Source organism: Eptatretus burgeri, chromosome 11 (genome assembly GCF_056783735.1).
Source record: "Eptatretus burgeri isolate ZD-2024b chromosome 11, Ebu_testis_v1, whole genome shotgun sequence".
NCBI lineage: Eukaryota > Metazoa > Chordata > Myxini > Myxiniformes > Myxinidae > Eptatretus > Eptatretus burgeri.
In genome coordinates, this window is record NC_140971.1 from 64,233,544 (window position 1) to 64,252,358 (window position 18,815).

The following is an 18,815-nucleotide window of genomic DNA, read 5'->3' on the forward strand; positions in this document are numbered from 1 at the left end:
ACCTCAATCTTGTAAAGAAAAAAGAAAAAATTAATAAAAAAAAAACTTCACCTCCAGTTAAACAATATTGATTTGAAGGTTAAATGAAAAAAATCTTGACCTGTAATCTCTTTATTTTTCACGACAATATAACTTTTCACCATCTATGATGAAAAGTTAATCCACCCATAGCAGTAATTATCATCTGTGTATTATCGTATTATACTATTGTAATAACGGAACCTCATTAAATCAGTAATATGCAAAATAGATATCCATTCATTGTATTGTTCGAAATTCCAAATTGTGTTTTCAGTAAGCATTGCCCTGCCATTACTCTTCAAGCTAAACACAGTGTTGGCAATCCAATATATGCTTTCGGTGTCTTGCCTCCTCCTATTTCCAGTTGATGGTCGTTGGTTGCTCTGGGGACCATGGTCATCATGTCCTGTGAGTTGCGGAGGAGGAAGCCTGCGGAGGGAGCGCACCTGCCAGGGTCCTTTCCATGGCGGGCGCCCGTGCGGCGGTGCAGCATTCGAAAACAAACCCTGTTCGGAACACACATGTCCAGGTATGACCATGTTGGATCATCCTATGCACCCTTACCTAGTATCTACTTCTGAAACACTGGGAGAGTTGCCGTACTCCCCTGAGGGCACCAAGACATGTAGACACCAAAGTTGACAATATCATACTCTTACCTGATAGATAGACATGCAGATGTATCGCTTCGAACTTTAATAGGAATGTAACAATTTTTTTGGTTATAGTTATTCCTGTCATGGTTTAAGACGATTTCCTCTGTGATCGTCATGTTTTCACATCAACTGTTTTGAAATATTACCTTTGAGAAACATTAATTCCTTGTTCATTTGTTGTTTAGTGATCATTCCACCAGAGTAGTTCTGGAAGTGGTGTTAAAGATGTTGGCTGCCCTTTCTTTTATTTGCCTGTTTTATGCTTTTCACTTTGAGTTTATTGGTTGGTAAATTTGTGTATGTGGGAATAGTAAAACAGATGGTGTGTATCCTGAAACCTGTTTACAACAGCAATCTTTTACAGACTTTCACTCGATAATTGGTGAGGTCTTGATGGGGGAACTTACACCTCCTATCTTAACCTTCACCCTGTCCTTTGGGGTGTTTTCTCACCCCATGCACATACTGAACATCATTAACCATTTCAGAAAGCACCATCTTTTCGATTATGTGTCTTTGTGATATTGTTTGCTTGCCTGTTTCACCCACGTGAAACTTTTTCGATAGAGGCATAATCGGCCGACTTCTTACCAAAAATATTCTGGGGTGCATCCACGCTGAAGTCAGAGGCAGCACTGACCATAGGTAGCTTGACTGACTTTTCACGACTACCTGTTCATTTTATACCCATTTTGTCAAGACAGATGGAGGTCCTGTTTTATTTGTGGGGTGCCTGAACACCCCAAGTAAACCTGTTTAGTTATTACGCATGGTCAGAGGGAGTTGTCCAAACTTAATTTTTGTTGGTTATATATGTTTTCATGTGTTGAGATACATAATGAAGAAAATGTTAATGTTGCATAGAAATAGAAGCTTGATTTTGAAAATGGGTTTTTTTTCCCCCACCATTTTTATTTATTTAATTTTGGTATCCATGGTAACCATAAAAATGGTACACTTACACAAGAAACTGTATGATTTACTCAAAAAGGCATCACGAATATTAAATATATCATTTATGTTTTGAAAACATCCATGCATTGTGTTTTATTACTGCTTTAAATCCATGTAGTGTGGACCACGCCAAAGGTCTTAAATGGTTTATTTTCTCTTGGGTGAGGATGAGGGTTGAACAAGTGAATTTGTCATCCTATAAGATATGTTTCCATCTTATTCACATTCTTGACCATGTTCATTCCACTAATGCCCAAGTGGATACACTGAAGACCGAGCTTAATTCACATCAGTTTGCCATGATTAAGGAACGCAATGATGTTCCTTTGTGTAATGGTCACCAATGACCCTCCAGCTCTTCCACAATAATGATGTCATATGGTAATAATGAAATGCAATGTTGTTCTTAATCGTAACGAGATTTAAATGTGTGATCATCATTTTTGTTGCTCCCTACGTCTTTATCTTATTAAGAACCTCATGTCCACCAAGTAAAGCTAAGGCAAATTTAATTGGCTACACTTTTTTTTATTTTTTGGAACATGCTGCAAATGGGTAAAGCAAGGTGATACCATTCGCATCAATGGGTTTGCTCGACTTTTCTATCAAGGATTGCTCATCATGGCTGCATTGGCTGATAATGGAAGCGAAGAACACCAATTGAGTACCGAGTTGTTTTAATCCGTTTTATGCCACTCATTCAAGGATCATATGCAGCCTGTGGCTGCTGGTTCCATCATTTATGGAAGTGCGGCTGAGCCATCGATGCAGTTCACCGGTTACCAGTAAGCTGGTACTCATTTTGCCGACCTCTGAAGAATGACAGGCTGGGTCAACCCACCTGGTGTTATTTCCCCTGTCGTACCATATTTCAATGGTACGACAGTGGCTCAAACTCAAGACCCTAAGATCTTCAGCCAGCCACCTTAACCGCTAAGCCAACATGAGGCTAATGGCATAGTGACATCCTTTATACACCTATTGGAATATGTCGGACATTGCCCGGCACCCTGATTGATGAGAAGCGTGATGGTGTCGCAGGTAAATCCTTGTTGCATTGCCATCACTGGTGTGCATTTGATTTCCAAGGCCGTTCAGCAGAAATTTCCTAACCATGAGATGGAACGGCAACCTATCCAAGATTGCAGGTTTTAGCCCTGGAAATGTTCATGGTTTCTCGTGAAGGCCTCGATACTCTGGCGAGATATGGGTCTTCACCATCACTGCTTTATCCATTCTTGAAACGATGAGTTTATGGGATGAAGATGGCTAGTGTGCACAACAAAGAGACTTGCAAAAGGGGACATCATAATGATGAGAAACAAGATCAGCTCAAGACTTCTGAAATTCTTTCTTCAATAAATTCAGTGTACAAAGCTAAAGGATAATTGCAAAATTTTTCCATTCTGTTTCTGATGGTCTAAAACAAAATTTGTTCCATCTTTGCTGAATCAAATGGAACACGGAAATCATCTGCAGAACATCCAATGGTCTAAGGATGGACATCATTGTTCTTTTTAAAGACTGGCAAATAAAATCTGGGCTGGAAAATTGGTGTCTTAGTGAAAACAGACGAAGGAATATTTTGTGCAAGAGGAATTTATATATGGAGAGAAATCTTTTGACAAAACGAATTTTCATTCTCATAGAGCAGTTTGAACAAATCTTGTTTGAAAAAAAAAAACCAAAAGATTATTGATCAGATCTTCACAATTCAAGGGATTGTTGATTGCAGTAAGGTTGTTCAATTACCTTCACTTCTGACCTCGCTTTTCCCATCCATTCCTCAATCCTGTAACGAGCCACCCCCCCCCCCCCCCGTTACATGTATTCTTTCAGAATCCCACACGTGCCTGGTTAACCCTCCCAAATTGTAAGCTCAACTCCGACCTCTATTCCTTCATCCCTCTATCAATTATCTTCTCTTGTCCGAGGAACTGACTCACTGTACTGGGTCTTTTGTCTAATGCTCGTTCCCGTCTTTCAAGAATGTTTCCCATTGTCACCTCATGCTTTCTGTTATACACCCTCCCTGCTGACTTATCCTACTACTGATGCCCCCTACTCACCACCCTCGCTGCCACTCAATGATGTTCCTTTGTGTAATGGTCACCAATGACCCTCCAGCTCTTAAATTGCACTCATGTGCAATTTATTTGTCGACCTGTTCCCCTTTGATCCTCTGTGAGCTCGCAAGCTCACTGCCCTCGATCATTCCGCTCCTCCGTGAGCCAAGATATGGAAAGGAAATAACCTTGAGCAATGCAAACCTAAAAACAATTTGGAGCATGTTGGAGTTTCCTGGAATGCGACCGAAAATCTAGAATATGTTTTATTATTTTTACAAAATGTTTACAGTTGTCTGCTCGGTGAAGATTTTCTTTTGCTTCCTCCAAAAAAATAAAAATAAAAAGAACAGTGACAGAGTCTGTTCTGTGTCATCCACTTTTGCTCTCTCCTTAGCCAGGTTTATGTTTAACGTTGTGTGGTTCATTGGATCTACAACTCAGTCATATTTCCATGACTCTTCTCCTTAAAAAAAAAAAAGACACCAGGACCTCTTGGCTTTCAACCATCACAATATGATTTGACAGCTCAAGAGAGTTTCTACTACCTTGGCCCCTGAAATCTCACTTTGTAAGTGTCAAAGGTAAAATTGTTATATTTCAATGTTTCGGTTTGTCCTGCAGTTCACCCTGTAGGGGAAAGGGTGAAGCAAGTTTCAGACTTCAATAACTTGGAAAAATCTCTACGTTATTGATGATGTTTGGAGAAGCGAATTTCCAAAGACATTATTTGTATTTGTGATTAGAGTCAATTAGTCTTGTACACTGAGATACAGGAGGGGAGAGGGAGGGGAGGGAGAAAGATTGTGTTTCGGAATATCCAGCACCTGCACAAAATGCACGTTCATTATTACTTTCATTCATTTTTTTTTTCATTTGAAAGCTCTTGTTCACCCGGTCCCAGCCCTTTATGCTCAACAGACTTTCGGTTCGGGATCTGCTGCACGTGTTGGTTCGATCGGGAGTTGCTATTTCCACCTCGTCAACACAAAAGTTCTGTGGACCGGATTCGACATGACCTTCTTTTGTGTTTTCATCTCTATGCTACTGTTTGCTTTTTCATCCAATTTTCCATGTTAAATTGCACCTTGTGCTGTATAGTCCAATCTGAATCTGTGCGGCTCAAGCCCACACAAATTTGGTCTGTTTCGAAGCCGCGTTCCTTGTTCCACTTCTTTTCTCCAAATTATTGTCTTTTCAGCCTCCTCGCTTCAAAAAAACAACAACTTTTTTCACTCCAAAACACATGATTCCTCTGCCTGTATTTAATTATTTATCTCTTACTTTTCTCAATATCTCCAAACTGAATCTTCCTTGAATGAAATGCATCTTCCTTCTTTCTTTAAAAGCTTTTAAATATACTGTATTTAAAATGATTCGCCTTCCTTATTTAACCGTCATGATCACTCCATGTATTATATACTTCTTCTTCACAATGACCGAAACGCTTGGTCCACAAACCCTCCTCCCATATCTACAGCACCACCTTCCTCCGTGCCTTCAACAATAATTATTTCCACCCATTTCATGATCTTTGTCTCAATATGTCTGGAATGGGAATATTGAGAAGTCCATTTTGCAGCAATTGTCTGCTAACAACAATTAATTCCCCTTCACGCCCTTTAATTGTGTCAAACCCCTCCATGTGAGTACCCTCCCCCACATCCCTCCTCTATGTCCCCCTTTTCAGCATCCCTCCACTTCATATCCCCTATTTTCACATCCCGCCTCACCCCATCCCCTCAAAGCTTCCCCCTCACTTCACGCACTCAAAGTTTCACCATCACACTGCCCCCTCCCAGCTTCCCCCTCGTCTTGCACCCTTCCATCTTTGCACAGTCCTGAGTTGCACTTTACATGAAGAAGTCAATTTCTCACAGCCCATGTAGGGATCTTATACCTTTCAATCTTCAGGAGTACCTTTGGCTATGACCTCCCTTCCGTTCCCACCTCTTGTTTGTCTGTGTGTTGTACCATCCTCCAAACAGTGACGACTCCCTCAACATCTCTCTCAAGCAACATGGACCAACTTTTAACCACTAATCTCAACTCTCTCTTCCTCCTATGTGATGATTTCAATTGTCACCATGCAAATTGGCTGGATGGTGTTACCTCTCTCACCAGCCATGGCACTCTAGCAAAGGACTTCTCTGACTACATGGGACTGATTCATCTGTGAATGTTCCAACCCGATTTATCCCATGGAAATCCTCCCTTCTGGACTCGGTGATGACAAAGTTATCCACAAATCTCTCCTGATCTTCCTCCGATACAATTGGTTAATCTCTTGGGATACCATAAGGGTGGGGTGGTGCTGTGGAAAAATGGGAGGGGGAGGGGTCTGTGGGTAGCAATTGCCACGCTGCCTTTGCCAGGAGGGGCAGGGGGTAGCAGAAAGTGCTTTATCACGCAGGCGCCCTGACGACATTGCTGAACAAACAGAGAGTGTGTGAGGCTTCTAAAATGCATCATATCCTTTGACTGCCAATCATTTTGTCATCGCAAGTCTTGAGGAGCATTTAGGAGGCAGACCTCAAAATTTCCTCAAAACGATTCGCTGATTCCAATTTGTCCTGGAATTTTTGCTGTGGTGAGACACTGCACGTATACTGTCAGTGACTGACGCTACCTGATAAGCCTACAGCTGACCTCCAGCAGAGTACATTGTGTGAATGATAACGAGAGTGCCGTTTAGTACACTGTCACTAATTGATATGATTTATAATTCTGATTAATAGACAAAAATAAACCAGAACGGAAATATTTACAGTTATTTGGTACAATAAGGAAAATCTTTTTGATTTTTTCGTGAATCCTTTCAGTTTGTAATTGACCACAGGGAACTTCCTGCCCAGGTGCTATAGGGTTAATTACTCCCATGATACACGAAATTAGTGCCATCTCTCCAGACATGTCTCGTGCTTTCGATGCAGTCTGGCATCGCACCTTGCTCTCCGAACTCTGCCTATGGCAGGCAATGCCAACTCCGCACATGGCTTACTAACTTCCTCTGATTTCATAGCCAGCATGTGGTTCTCAACAGAATCATTTCATCTCTTCTTCCTGTTAAGGCTGGAGTCCCCCCAAGCAGTGTTTTGGGTCCAGTCCGATTCCTAATCTTCATCAACAATCTCTCTGACCTCTCTGGAAAATTTCCTTTACCAATTTACTGCTGGCTGTACCAAACCTGGTGTTGGCTTCGTGGTTAGGGTGGTTGGCTTGGGATCATAGGGTCCTGAGTTTGAGCCCCATAGGCTGCTGAATTAACACCAGGTGGGGTTGACTCAGCCTGTCATGCTTCCAAGGTTGGCGAAATGAGCACCAGTGTGCTGGTATAGGGGCACAGCATCAGCGGCGTAGTTACGTCTCAACAAAATTCTTGCTACCTGGCAGCCAAGATGCCATACGCAACAACAAGAAGATAGCTGTACCCTCTGTCGTGATGTCCCTCATCCTCATCCTTTACATAGGCAGGCAGCAGCCTTGTCCCTCTTTTTAGATTTTGACGAAATCACAAGCTGATCAAAAACTTGGAATATGTCTTTCAATCCAGACATCTCCATCTCTATCTCTATATCTCGCTGGACCATATGGCAAACCCTCCAATCAACTTTCTTAACAATCCTGTTGAAGAAGTCCATTCATTCAAGCTACTGGGTCTCAGTATCTGCCATGATCTTTCCTGGCAGAGCCACATTTCCAACCTGGTCTCCAAAGCCAGTCGCAGACTGGGAATCCTCTGTCGTTCAAAGTCCTTCCTCGGCCCACCTGAGCTCCTGACCACATACAAAGCTTTTGTCCACATACAAAGCCTGATGGAGTACTGCTCTCACCTCTGGGCTGGTGCGCCTGCCTCTCAACTTTCTCGGCTTCACACTGTGGAAACCAAGGCATTTAGGATCACTGGTATCTCCCGTGGTGAGGCTGAGTCTTTGGGCATCTCACTCTCTCACCGCAGGCCGGTCGGTGGTCTTTCTGTCTTCTACTGTCTCCTCTCCGGTCTCGCACCCCCCCTGCTCTGTCCGCAAAATGTCCCCCCCCCCATATTTCTGCAGGGCACTCAAGGTCCGCCAGGAACCGCCTTCTGGTAAAACGACTAAAATCACGAATCTCTGTTCACCTTCACTCTTTCATTCCTCTTTTTCCCCACCTTTGGAGTAAATTTCCTCACTCTGTTCAATCCAATTCTTCCCTCCGGGCCTTCAAAACAGTTGTTCACCACCACCTCTTGTCTTCCCCCATCGAAAACCTCAATCTTTTCTACCCCCGTTAATCCACCCCAAACGCACCTCCTTCAAATTTCCTGCTTTCCTTCCTGAAATTCCCTGTGGTATCCATCTTGTATTCTCCATGTTCCCCGCCCCATCCCTCTCCCTTCCACAGACTCATAATGTCTGTTCTCCACTGTTTTGTCCTTCCCTCTCCCACCCCTATTGTCTCATGCCCCTCCTAGCTGTGCTTTGTGTGTTAGCTCTCATACGAGCCTCGCCAATGTGTACAAAAACAAACAAACTCATTTCCTCCTCTTTTTACCTCTGCCGCCTGTCTGTTTGTTTATTTGTGTACAAGAAATCTCAAAACGTTGTGGATGGATCCAGATGTAATTTGGTGGACAGGTTCGGTGTTTGACAACAACAAACTGATTAGATTTTTGTGAAGAGCCGGATCAGGATCTGACGACTCCAATTTCTTAAGCGATTCTTCGCCATTGAGAGATAGGGCCAAAAACGATGTCCAGCACGATATGTCAAAAAGTTGTGGACGGATTTGGATGATGCGCGGTGGACACATTGGGTGTGTGACAAGGAAGAATTGATTCAATAATGGTGAACATCCGAATCTGGATCCGATAATTTTTGAGTGATTCTTCACCATTAGAGACATAGGGCTAAACTAATAGAGAGCACGATATGCTGTTCCTTTTGTGCTGTTGCGTCCTCGTCCATTCTGTGTTGTGGCTCTTCCATGAGACTTCAGTTTGTGTACAAAAAACAAAAACAACATTCTTCACAATGCAATGGACTTTCCATTATCATCCAGTACACGACTGGTGACAAGCCTTGCATTTTAAACTGATAACATGCTGGGAAATAGAGCCTGAAGGTTGAAACACATTTCTCTTTGGTGACATCTATTAGGTTTTAGGTGAGTTCGCTCTTGTGGTAGTTTTGCTCCCGCGTCGCTCATCTTTTATTGATGAGAGTGGATGTAAATGATGACATCACTGATTAGGTGTTGAGTTTATGCAAATGAGGCATCCTGCTTCATTCCACTTCCTGCTCCCCTGTGTATGCGATGTGGTGTCAAACGGTATAGCTGAGGTTCCCTGTAAGAAATGCATTTTATGATGATTTAGTCTTGTCAAAGATTTCATTGCGACGGAAACAGCGAGTGCACCTGCAGGACCACACATTTTGGCTTTTGGGCCACAATGCATGAGTATTACTTTGACACTCATTAACATGTGTCTTGACAGGACCACATATTTAACTGGAGGGGGAGCACTCGGGAGAGTGCAAAACCTCCGCCGCCAAAACTGCTGGGTCACTCAAGTGAACCTTATATCTTATTCATTAAATATGATGTCAACAGTGCTGACAGTTATAGTTCTTTTCTCCAACAATTTTTTTTTTGGGGGGGGGGGGGGGAATTGGAAATCACTTAAAACATGTAGAAATGCAAAAAAAAAAAATCGAAATTTTGTTGAAAAAAAAAGTTGCAAAAATTTTTTTTCTCTAACAATTATTTTTGGGAGGGGGGTTGGAAATCACTTAAAACATGAAGAAATGCAAAAAAAAAAAAAAAATCGAAATTTTGTTGAAAAAAAAGTTGCAAAAATTTTTTTTTTTCTCGAACAATTATTTTTGGGGGGGGGTTGGAAATCACTTAAAACATGTAGAAATGCAAAAAAACCCCATTTTTTTCTCCAACAATTTTTTGGGGGAGGGGGTTGGAAATCACTTAAAACATGTAGAAATGCAAAAAAAAAAAAATTCTTTTCTCAAACAATTTTTTTTCTCCAAAATTTTTTTTTTTGGGGGGTGGGGGTTGGAAATCACTTAAAACATGTAGATATGCAAAAAAAAAAATTCTTTTGTTTTGGGGGGTAACAATTTTTTTGGGGGGGTTGGAAATCACTTAAAACATGTAGACATGCAAAAAAAAATTCTTTATTTTGGGGGGGTAACAATTTTTTTTGGGGGGGGGGTGGAAATCACTTAAAACATGTTGAAATGCAAAAAAAAAAAAGATTCTCTAACAATTTTTTTTGGGGGGGGGGCATTAGTCCAAAATTTAATGGCATGATCCTTGGACCATACCTAACCCCCCCACCAAGTTTCGTCGAAATCCGTCGAGGAGTTTTTCCGTAATACTGTTCACAAACAAACAAACAAACAAACAGAAAGGGGTGAAAACAGTAACCTCCATCCATCTTCGAAGATGGTGGAGGTTAATTATTTAGGTTAAAATATTTTAACATTGTCACAGTATTTGCTTTGTCGCATATAATGGCATTTATTTACTTATTTACTCATTTATTTGTGTATTTATTTATTTATTTATTTATTTATTTATTTATTTATTAGGAGAAGCTGCCACATAAATCATGCATCATGCACATTGATGCAGATAGAGACATACTGCATGGGACGGGCTGATAGGATGGCCGAGAGGTATGCACACTCACCTCGAAGCTGTCTAGCCTGGGTTCAAATCCTGACACAGCTAGAAACGGTCATCCCAAAGTTTCACAGGCAGAGTGATTCATCAATGTGTGTGCCATCCCTCAGATGGACGTCAAACGGGTGTCCCGTCTGCTGGCATTCATTGGTGCACATTAAAGATCACATGTTGCCATTTTTGAAGATTAGGTGATCTGATGCCAGCACTCTCGCCAAATTCCAAATTCCTGCCCTAACCAGCAGAGGACATTGCATCAGCAACAGAGCCGTGCCCTCAGCCAATGATGCTACGCCACAGCCTTGTGCTGCATAGAAACGAACAACATGAGACTTTCCCTCAGACAAACACTGCTGTTGATCTTAGAGGAAGGGGAAGTGAGGTAACTTCCTGGAGCATTCCAGTTGCTGGCGATGTCATCTTATGACATCGCTTTTTTTCTCCGCAATCAGCAAGGCAATTAAGGAGAAATCTTCTGCCCCAATAAGGATAGTAACACATGGGGTTTGCTCATGCTCTGTTCTCTAAATGCTGAGCATCAACTGAGGAAGCAGCACATGGATTTTTCAAAAAACCTTTGTTGTTATTTGTTCAGGGTCAGACTCAAGCCACAGACTCAGAGCCAGCCTGTCAGACCCATTCGAGGAACATTCCCATAACTGTTGCTTAAAATGTTATACAAGGAAATGTAACACAGGTGGAGGCCATTCAGCCCATAATGCCTGTGCGGACAACAAACTAATTCATCAACACATGGTCCAAGGAAGAAGATGCAAAAAAAAATTCAAGTAATTAAATATATATATATATATATATATATATATATATATATATATATATATATATATATATATATATATATATATATATATATATATAGATACAGGGGGCTGCAAAAGTAGGTATACAGTAATGAAAAACAAAACGTGCGCACAAAATGTATTTTATTGATTACACAAGCATATCAAGAACAACATACCAATAATAAACACATAAAATGGTAATAATGATTTTAATGAATTAAATGAATTCTAGTATTAAATTAATCCCAGCACCACTATTATAATACTGGTATAATCCTTACTGTATACCTACTTTTGCAGCCCCCTGTATATATATATATATATATATATATATATATATATATATATATATATATATATATATATATATATATATATATATATATATATATATATATATATATATATATATATATATATATATATATATATATATATATATATATTGTTGCGGATTCGCGCCCGCCGGCGTGCCGACGGCCACGTAACTCAAATCGCGGTACGTCGCCCACCGGACGGACAATCCAGTCGTGACCCTCTCGGACTAACGCCGGGAACCAGTCACGGGTGGACCTTTCGGTCTCACCGCGATCGAGCCAATCAGCCCCCGCGTGGGATAGGGTTGCTCGCCAAATTCGACCTACCTAAGTACCCACACGGAGGGTAGACCGGGCGATTGCACCTCGCGCAGGTCGATTTCGGACACGGGCCACTTAAGCGACCCGTCCCGTACTATCGGGATAACCGAGCGGTGTTATTCGTCGACCTCGACGGTTCGATTAATTATCGGGCGTATTCAGCCCACTACCAACCCTTTACGTGAAGCAAGATGAGGATTCAATGGGAGAAATGACGAAGCGAAGCGGGAAACAGTTCAACACAAAGCACATTTATTCGCGATGAACGGAAAGCGCACATATACAATTCCACCAAAAGCACACAGAAAAGAAAAACACAATTCAATTTACACAAAAAGCAAATGCAAAAGCGTAGACACAATGCAGAGCTAATACCGACTACCGAGCACACGGCAACACTTATACAATTTTACTTCACAGACGGCGCCGACAACACATACCCAAAACCAAGGAAAAGAAATACCCTCAAGGATGAGGCGGGCCTGAGGCCGAGACCGGGTCGGCCTACCCGTCTGGTGATGAGACGCGGAGCGGCGATGGCGCCTCAACTCCGCGGGCCTCGCGGGCAGTGTCTGGTAGGGGGTGGGAAAGGGGCCCCCTTGGTCGCACTATCTCAGCGCGGGGAGAAACAGGAGGGGGTTGCTGATGCTCGGGGTATAGAGGATCTTTATTATCCCGCGACGAGCGTCTCCACCTCGGCCAGGTCGCGCTGTCGGCCTCCCTCGGGTGCAGCTCCCTGCACGACGCGAGCACCCCCTCGTCTGGTGTCGCCGCCTTTCCACAGCTCCGTCCCCTCCGTTCCGACTCCAACGCACACGACGAGCAGCTCCACCGCCCGCGAAGTCTTGACTCTGTTTCCGACTCTCCTACTCTCCTACTCTCCGCCTCTCGACTCTCCTCCTCTCCTACTCTCTCTACTCTCCTACTCTTCGCCTCCGGACTCTCCTCGTCTACTGACGAACACGGTCCTTTTATCAGCCCCCTAGCTTCGCCTTTGACCTTTCACCTCACTCCCCATTGGCCCGAGAAAAAGTGGGCGTGAAGGCTTTTTGATCCATAAATTTGCAGATATCGATCGCCCTGGGGGCGGGGCCAATTCGCCCCTCGCTCACCGATTGGACGGCAAAAAGTGGGCGTGTGTCGTTTTTGATCCGTTTTTGAAGCACAAAATCCGTGATTTTGTACACGCTGTTCGGCGCGCGCCCTGCACGAGTCCAACACCGGTACCCACAGGCGGCGCAAGAACGGTGGCGATGCGACGGTTGCGAGGTGTGACGTGAAGGTTGTGGCGGTTGTGGTGAAGCGGCGTTGTGGTTGGTGGTTGATGTTGTGGTTGTGGTGGTAATCATGGCGGTCGGTCCAAAATAAAGATAGCAAAAGAAAAACGGCTATCCTGAAGAGTCGCAGCACGCATAAATGACATGTATTCCCACTAGACAACGGGTTTGGGCCTAACGACACATGTACTTACCGAGATACCTCACCTAAGGGACCTGAATGGTGGTTTGCGAATTTGGTAACCACAACACTACCCCCTCCCCTTTTTACAGACTCGTCCCGAGTCGTCAAATTTTTCGTGTGCCATCATGTGTAGTTTTCCCCTAGTACATTTTACCTACGGATCCCTGAGTGCGACATTCATGGTATTCGTGTCCCCAAAATAAATAACCTGAGGGCTGCGTAACTATCTAAACAAACTCACTCACACGGACGACTTAAATAAAATTGCCGGCGCTAGACAGACATGCCGGGGGCGCACTCATATTTACAGTACATCTTAACCTTAACTTACAAATTTTACACTAAACCATGGCCCAGGATCATTGAACTCTGCAAAAAGAAAGCAGTTAGCAGGGAGCCAGGCTGCCCGCATGCAGTCTCTGGCTCAAACAATGCAGGTGACAGGGAACGTGGCTGGCTGCTCACACACAGTCCAAGGCCTTCCCTTTTGAACTGAACGCAGTGAACCACAACGGTGCATGGGCTGCACAAACGCAGTCCCCGTGCCAGCTCAAGTGGCACACGCAATGAGCACAACGAATGGATGCATGAACACAAACACGGTGCACGGGCCGCCACTGCAGGCCCGTGTTGTAGCTGCCAACAGGGCAGTTCTCGCAGCTTGCAAACTGTTGCCTTTACGATCCTGGCGCACATGGCAATGAACAGGGGGGCAAAGCAAAAATTGACCGGGGCTGGTGAACGTGGGCAGTGGGCATGGCATGGCAAAGATGAGCAGGCAACCACAGCCTGCAGAACCAGGCCGTTGCAGGCAAACACAGCCGGCAGATGAACTGGCCGGCACAGGCCTTGAAGAAAAAACAGCCAGCCGGCAGATGAAGTGGGCCGGCACAGGCCTTGCAGCACAGCAGCTGCAGACGATCCAGCCGGCACAGGCCTCGCAGCAAAACAACAGCTGCCGATGAAGTGGGCTGGCACAGGCCTTGAAGAAGAACAGCCAGCCGGCAGATGAAGTTGGCCAGCCTTTGCCGTTCAGTGAAGGTTGGTGGAGGGAGTGCGGTGGTGCTGGCCGCTTGGAAGGCGGGCTCGGACCTACCTACCAGTCTCCCTCCCACCTATCGCCTTTGCCTGTCACTGTACATACCCACTCCCTTAATTTGTCAAACCCCAATTAGCCCCAACTTATTTTTTTGTTGTTTTTATTTTTACTCCCCCACTATAAATCGTCCCCTAACCCCCTTTATCGTCTTTGTTCGGCTAACCTATCCTGTCACCTAGCCTACTCCCAACCCCTACATTCCCTTCCCGGAGGGGAATAAGGGAGAGCTAACGTCCTGTGTCGAGGCCCAACGAAGCCTCAGAATGGCCTCCCCAGAGTTTGGCGATCTTAACACCCAGTGGGTCCAGCGGCCCACAACGAGAGCGAGGGGATGGATGGTGCGGAGGGGTACATCTCCTAATCTACCCTAACCATTTAACTGTTAAACTACCCCGGGGCTTTCAACAAGCGCCTCTCGCTTAAACTATTGGTTCTAACAACCCAGATTCCCGTCGCCTGTGTTGGTGTCCTCACAATTTCGGGCCTCGCCCCCCAATTTTCTCTCCGTGCCCTCACACGGTCTCCTGGCTGGGACACGTGGCTCCCTTTGGCAGGCACGACCCTCTGCCGATTCTCCCGCTATGGCACCCCCGGGCACTACACTGCCTCCGAGCCTACCAGCTCCCTAACACCGGGGAGTGCCCCCCATGGCACCTCCCCTGAAACGCACACGTGGCAGGCCGGCCTTCCGGGCCCCTTTCCGAGGGTCACCCGTGCCCACAACACTGCCCACGCGGCTAATGGCGCTCCGGGCCCCCGCACCAAGCAGGCGCACCCGTGCCCACTACTCTATCCCGGCCCCCCATGGGCCCATGGCCTACCGCGGCCGACTAGCCTGGTGCCCGGGGTACCCACTCAGCGATACTCACCTTTCGCAGCCACGCTCCCAAGCCCGTCAACAGGGCTCCTGCACCCCTCCAAATGGGTCTCGAGCCTACTTTCCCACCAACAACAAAACGACCTCCATTTTTCAATTTGACTAACCCCCTAACTCACTTTACACTGACCCCGGGGTCCCTTGGGCGGGAGTCACTCCTCCCCCCAATCACTCATCGCACCATGCATTCCCCATTCGCTCCATACACACAGACCCGCTGGCCTCACTCACTCACCAAGCACATGCCTCACAACTCACCAACTCTTCAACACACTCACCGCTGAACTCTGCCATCCTTCTAACTACCTCCCCTAACTAACTCGTGCTCCCACGTCGTCCCTTAAACTATAGCACGTTCCTTTTAACACTACGTAGCTAAACTACGTCCCCGCTACACATCCACAAGTCTGTCACTGTCTCCAAAAAAAAAAATCATTTTATTTCCCATCCTAAAGCTCACTAAATCCCTCTACCTAATCCATTCCACGGACTCCATGAGGACTTACCCCTGCCCCATGAAGTCGGTCTAACTAAGCTAACCCTTTCCCCTAACTAGTTTCCATCCTGTGCCCCGGTCAAGGGGGTCTTCCACCCCTTGCCCAGGAATCCTGTGCACCCGAAAGTGAGGCTTGTTTTTTCTTTTTTTTCTTTACCTGCGCAGCACCAGCGCGGCAACTCGCGCACTTTGCAGCTGCCCGTGACGTCATGCAGCTGCACGTGTTCCTCGTCCCTCCTTGGACGGTACCATCCGGCAGGGATACCCCTCCTGCCGGATTCCAACCCCACGTGAAGCCATGACGTCACCGTGCGCATAAAAAAAAATACACAAGCCCCACGTCTCGAGAGGTTCCCCACGCGAACACATGTGCTTTGCCCGTTGGAGCTTAACACACACGATCGCGTGGAGAACCCGTCCGGTCCAAATCCATTTCCCTGCCTAAACTTTGTCCGTCCGCGGGATCGGCAAATCCACCGCGTGCGTTTCCGGACCGGGACTTCACTCTCGCAAGCGAGCACGTGGCGGTCTCGTGCGTTGCACAGCACGAACCGCGTGCTCACTGCTGGGTGAACCCGGCACGGTCCGCGAAACAACTACAGCCGCTACTCGGCTTTCGTTTCTCCCATGTCGCCGTCTCCGTCTCCATTCCACACACGCATACCTGCGTGTCACGACACACACAGTCCACTCCATCACATTCACACCGGGAGATGCGGCTGCGTGCTCCCGCATGCCAACCGACATCTCCCTCACATACCGCTCTCTCACACACACGGTCTCCCTTGCACACAGCGACCTTGCACACGGCCGTTCACTCACGCGTGCGGGGGCACTCACCCGCGGTGCCTCACTCGCACTCCGTGCCTCATCCACACACGCGGGGGCACTCAACCGCTGTGCCTCATCCACACACGCGGGGGCACTCAACCGCTGTGCCTCATCCACACTGGCCGTTTCACTCACACACACGGCCTCTTCCACACACGGTGCCTCACTCATACAGGCCGTTGCACTCACACCCACGGCCTCTTCCACACACGATGCCTCATCCACACACGGCGTGCTGGGAAGCACGCACTCCGGCACCATCGCCACCACACCACTCACACACGGGGTCGCTTCCACACACGGGGACGCACTCACGCCTTGCACCACACACACAGGGACAACCACACTGGGGATTCGTGTCCCCACAAGGGTCTCCGGGGCCTCTATACCCCCCAAGCTCTCCAAGCACCCGTTCGCAGCACTCCTCCCCTCAACCTCGCAAAGCACGACCGAACTCACCTGGTCGTGACTCGCCTCAAGGGGGCATACTCCCTCCCCTTGTTCCTGGAGGAGGCCATCCAGCTGCTCGCACCGGGTCCCTGCACGCTCCGCGAGCTCACCCCCATTATCCTCCACTACCTCCGTGTGTGTGTGTGCGTCACTTACCCCGTCCTCACCGTGCAGTCTCTCCTCTATCGTTCCCTTCCCGGCTACCGTCACTGCCAACTCTTCACCCTTTACCTCTCTTGTCTCAACTATTATTTCCGTTGTCGTCATTTCGTGTCTCGTCTCACACGTTTTGGTCTCCCCATTTAATTTTTCCCTTTCGGTCACCGTCGATTCCTCTGTCATGACCCTTGCCCAACACGCCCCCCGAATTATTTTTTTACCCGCCTCCACCGCGGGCCTGTCAGCCGTTGCACCCCCTTCCAGCTCGTTTGCTCCCACACGTGGAGTCGCCATTCCCAGCTCCCTGGTCACGGCCTTCATGCCCGCCTGCAGGTATCGGCCCATGTTCTGCGTCTCACCCCTTAGTTCTTTCATTTCTTTTTTCATTTGCTGTGTATTCGCATCCATCGTCGTTTTCACTTCATTTGTATTTGTATCCATCTTTTCATCCATTTTTTGTGTATTCGCATCCATCCTCGTTTTTACTTCGTCCATTTGCTTGTTCATGTTCGCAATCATCTTCGCTGTCGTTTCCGCATACATTTTTGCCAGCATGGTGAATAGCTGGGTCATGTCGGGTGCGCTTGGGTGAGCCGTTTCGGCAGGGGTCGGGGAAGGGTTTTGGTGGAGAGGGGGAGGGGAGGTGTCATACACCGCGGCCACTGCCGCACCCATTTCGGGCTCTGGGTTCAGTTGGGCGAGTCCGTGTTCCTGCACAATCAACATTTCCTGCACGGGGATTCCATCCTGGACCATGGACTCTACATTACTACACATATACATTTCTAATACCCCCGGCTCCCGCTCGCCTTGAGACGCCATCTTGCTTCTCTTAAAGGGTTAATTTCGCTCGCTCGTAATTTGGAGGGAATTGGGGGTCGCTTCTCTCACCCCTGGACCGATTCCCGTGAATTTAATTGGAGACAGGACAGCCCGTTTTCCTGTTCTCCGATACCAGTGCCGCAAGGAGGGCGATGAATTTGTATCGCACGACCTGACACCAGTGTTGCGGATTCGCGCCCGCCGGCGTGCCGACGGCCACGTAACTCGAATCGCGGCACGTCGCCCACCGGACGGACAATCCAGTCGTGACCCTCTCGGACTAACGCCGGGAACCAGTCACGGGTGGACCTTTCGGTCTCACCGCGATCGAGCCAATCAGCCCCCACGTGGGATAGGGTTGCTCGCCAAATTCGACCTACCTAAGTACCCACACGGAGGGTAGACCGGGCGATTGCACCTCGCGCAGGTCGACTTCGGACACGGGCCACTTAAGCGACCCGTCCCGTACTATCGGGATAACCGAGCGGTGTTATTCGTCGACCTCGACGGTTCGATTAATTATCGGGCGTATTCAGCCCACTACCAACCCTTTACGTGAAGCAAGATGAGGATTCAATGGGAGAAATGACGAAGCGAAGCGGGAAACAGTTCAACACAAAGCACATTTATTCGCGATGAACGGAAAGCGCACATATACAATTCCACCAAAAGCACACAGAAAAGAAAAACACAATTCAATTTACACAAAAAGCAAATGTAAAAGCGAAGACACAATGCAGAGCTAATACCGACTACCGAGCACACGGCAACACTTATACAATTTTACTTCACAGACGGCGC

The 18,815-nt window shown here is 46.7% G+C and overlaps 1 protein-coding gene across 4 annotated transcripts in view; it reads left to right on the forward strand.

The window, feature by feature from the left end:
• LOC147017238 (adhesion G protein-coupled receptor B3-like) overlaps positions 1 to 18,815 on the forward strand; it is a 216,839-nt gene that overhangs the window by 44,460 nt on the left and 153,564 nt on the right. For all 4 annotated transcript variants that reach the window (XM_085846687.1, XM_085846689.1, XM_085846685.1 and 1 more), the window contains exon 8: positions 386 to 550. In XM_085846687.1, coding sequence (XP_085702813.1) covers positions 386 to 550 — 165 coding nt within the window. The remainder of the gene's footprint in view (positions 1 to 385; positions 551 to 18,815) is intronic.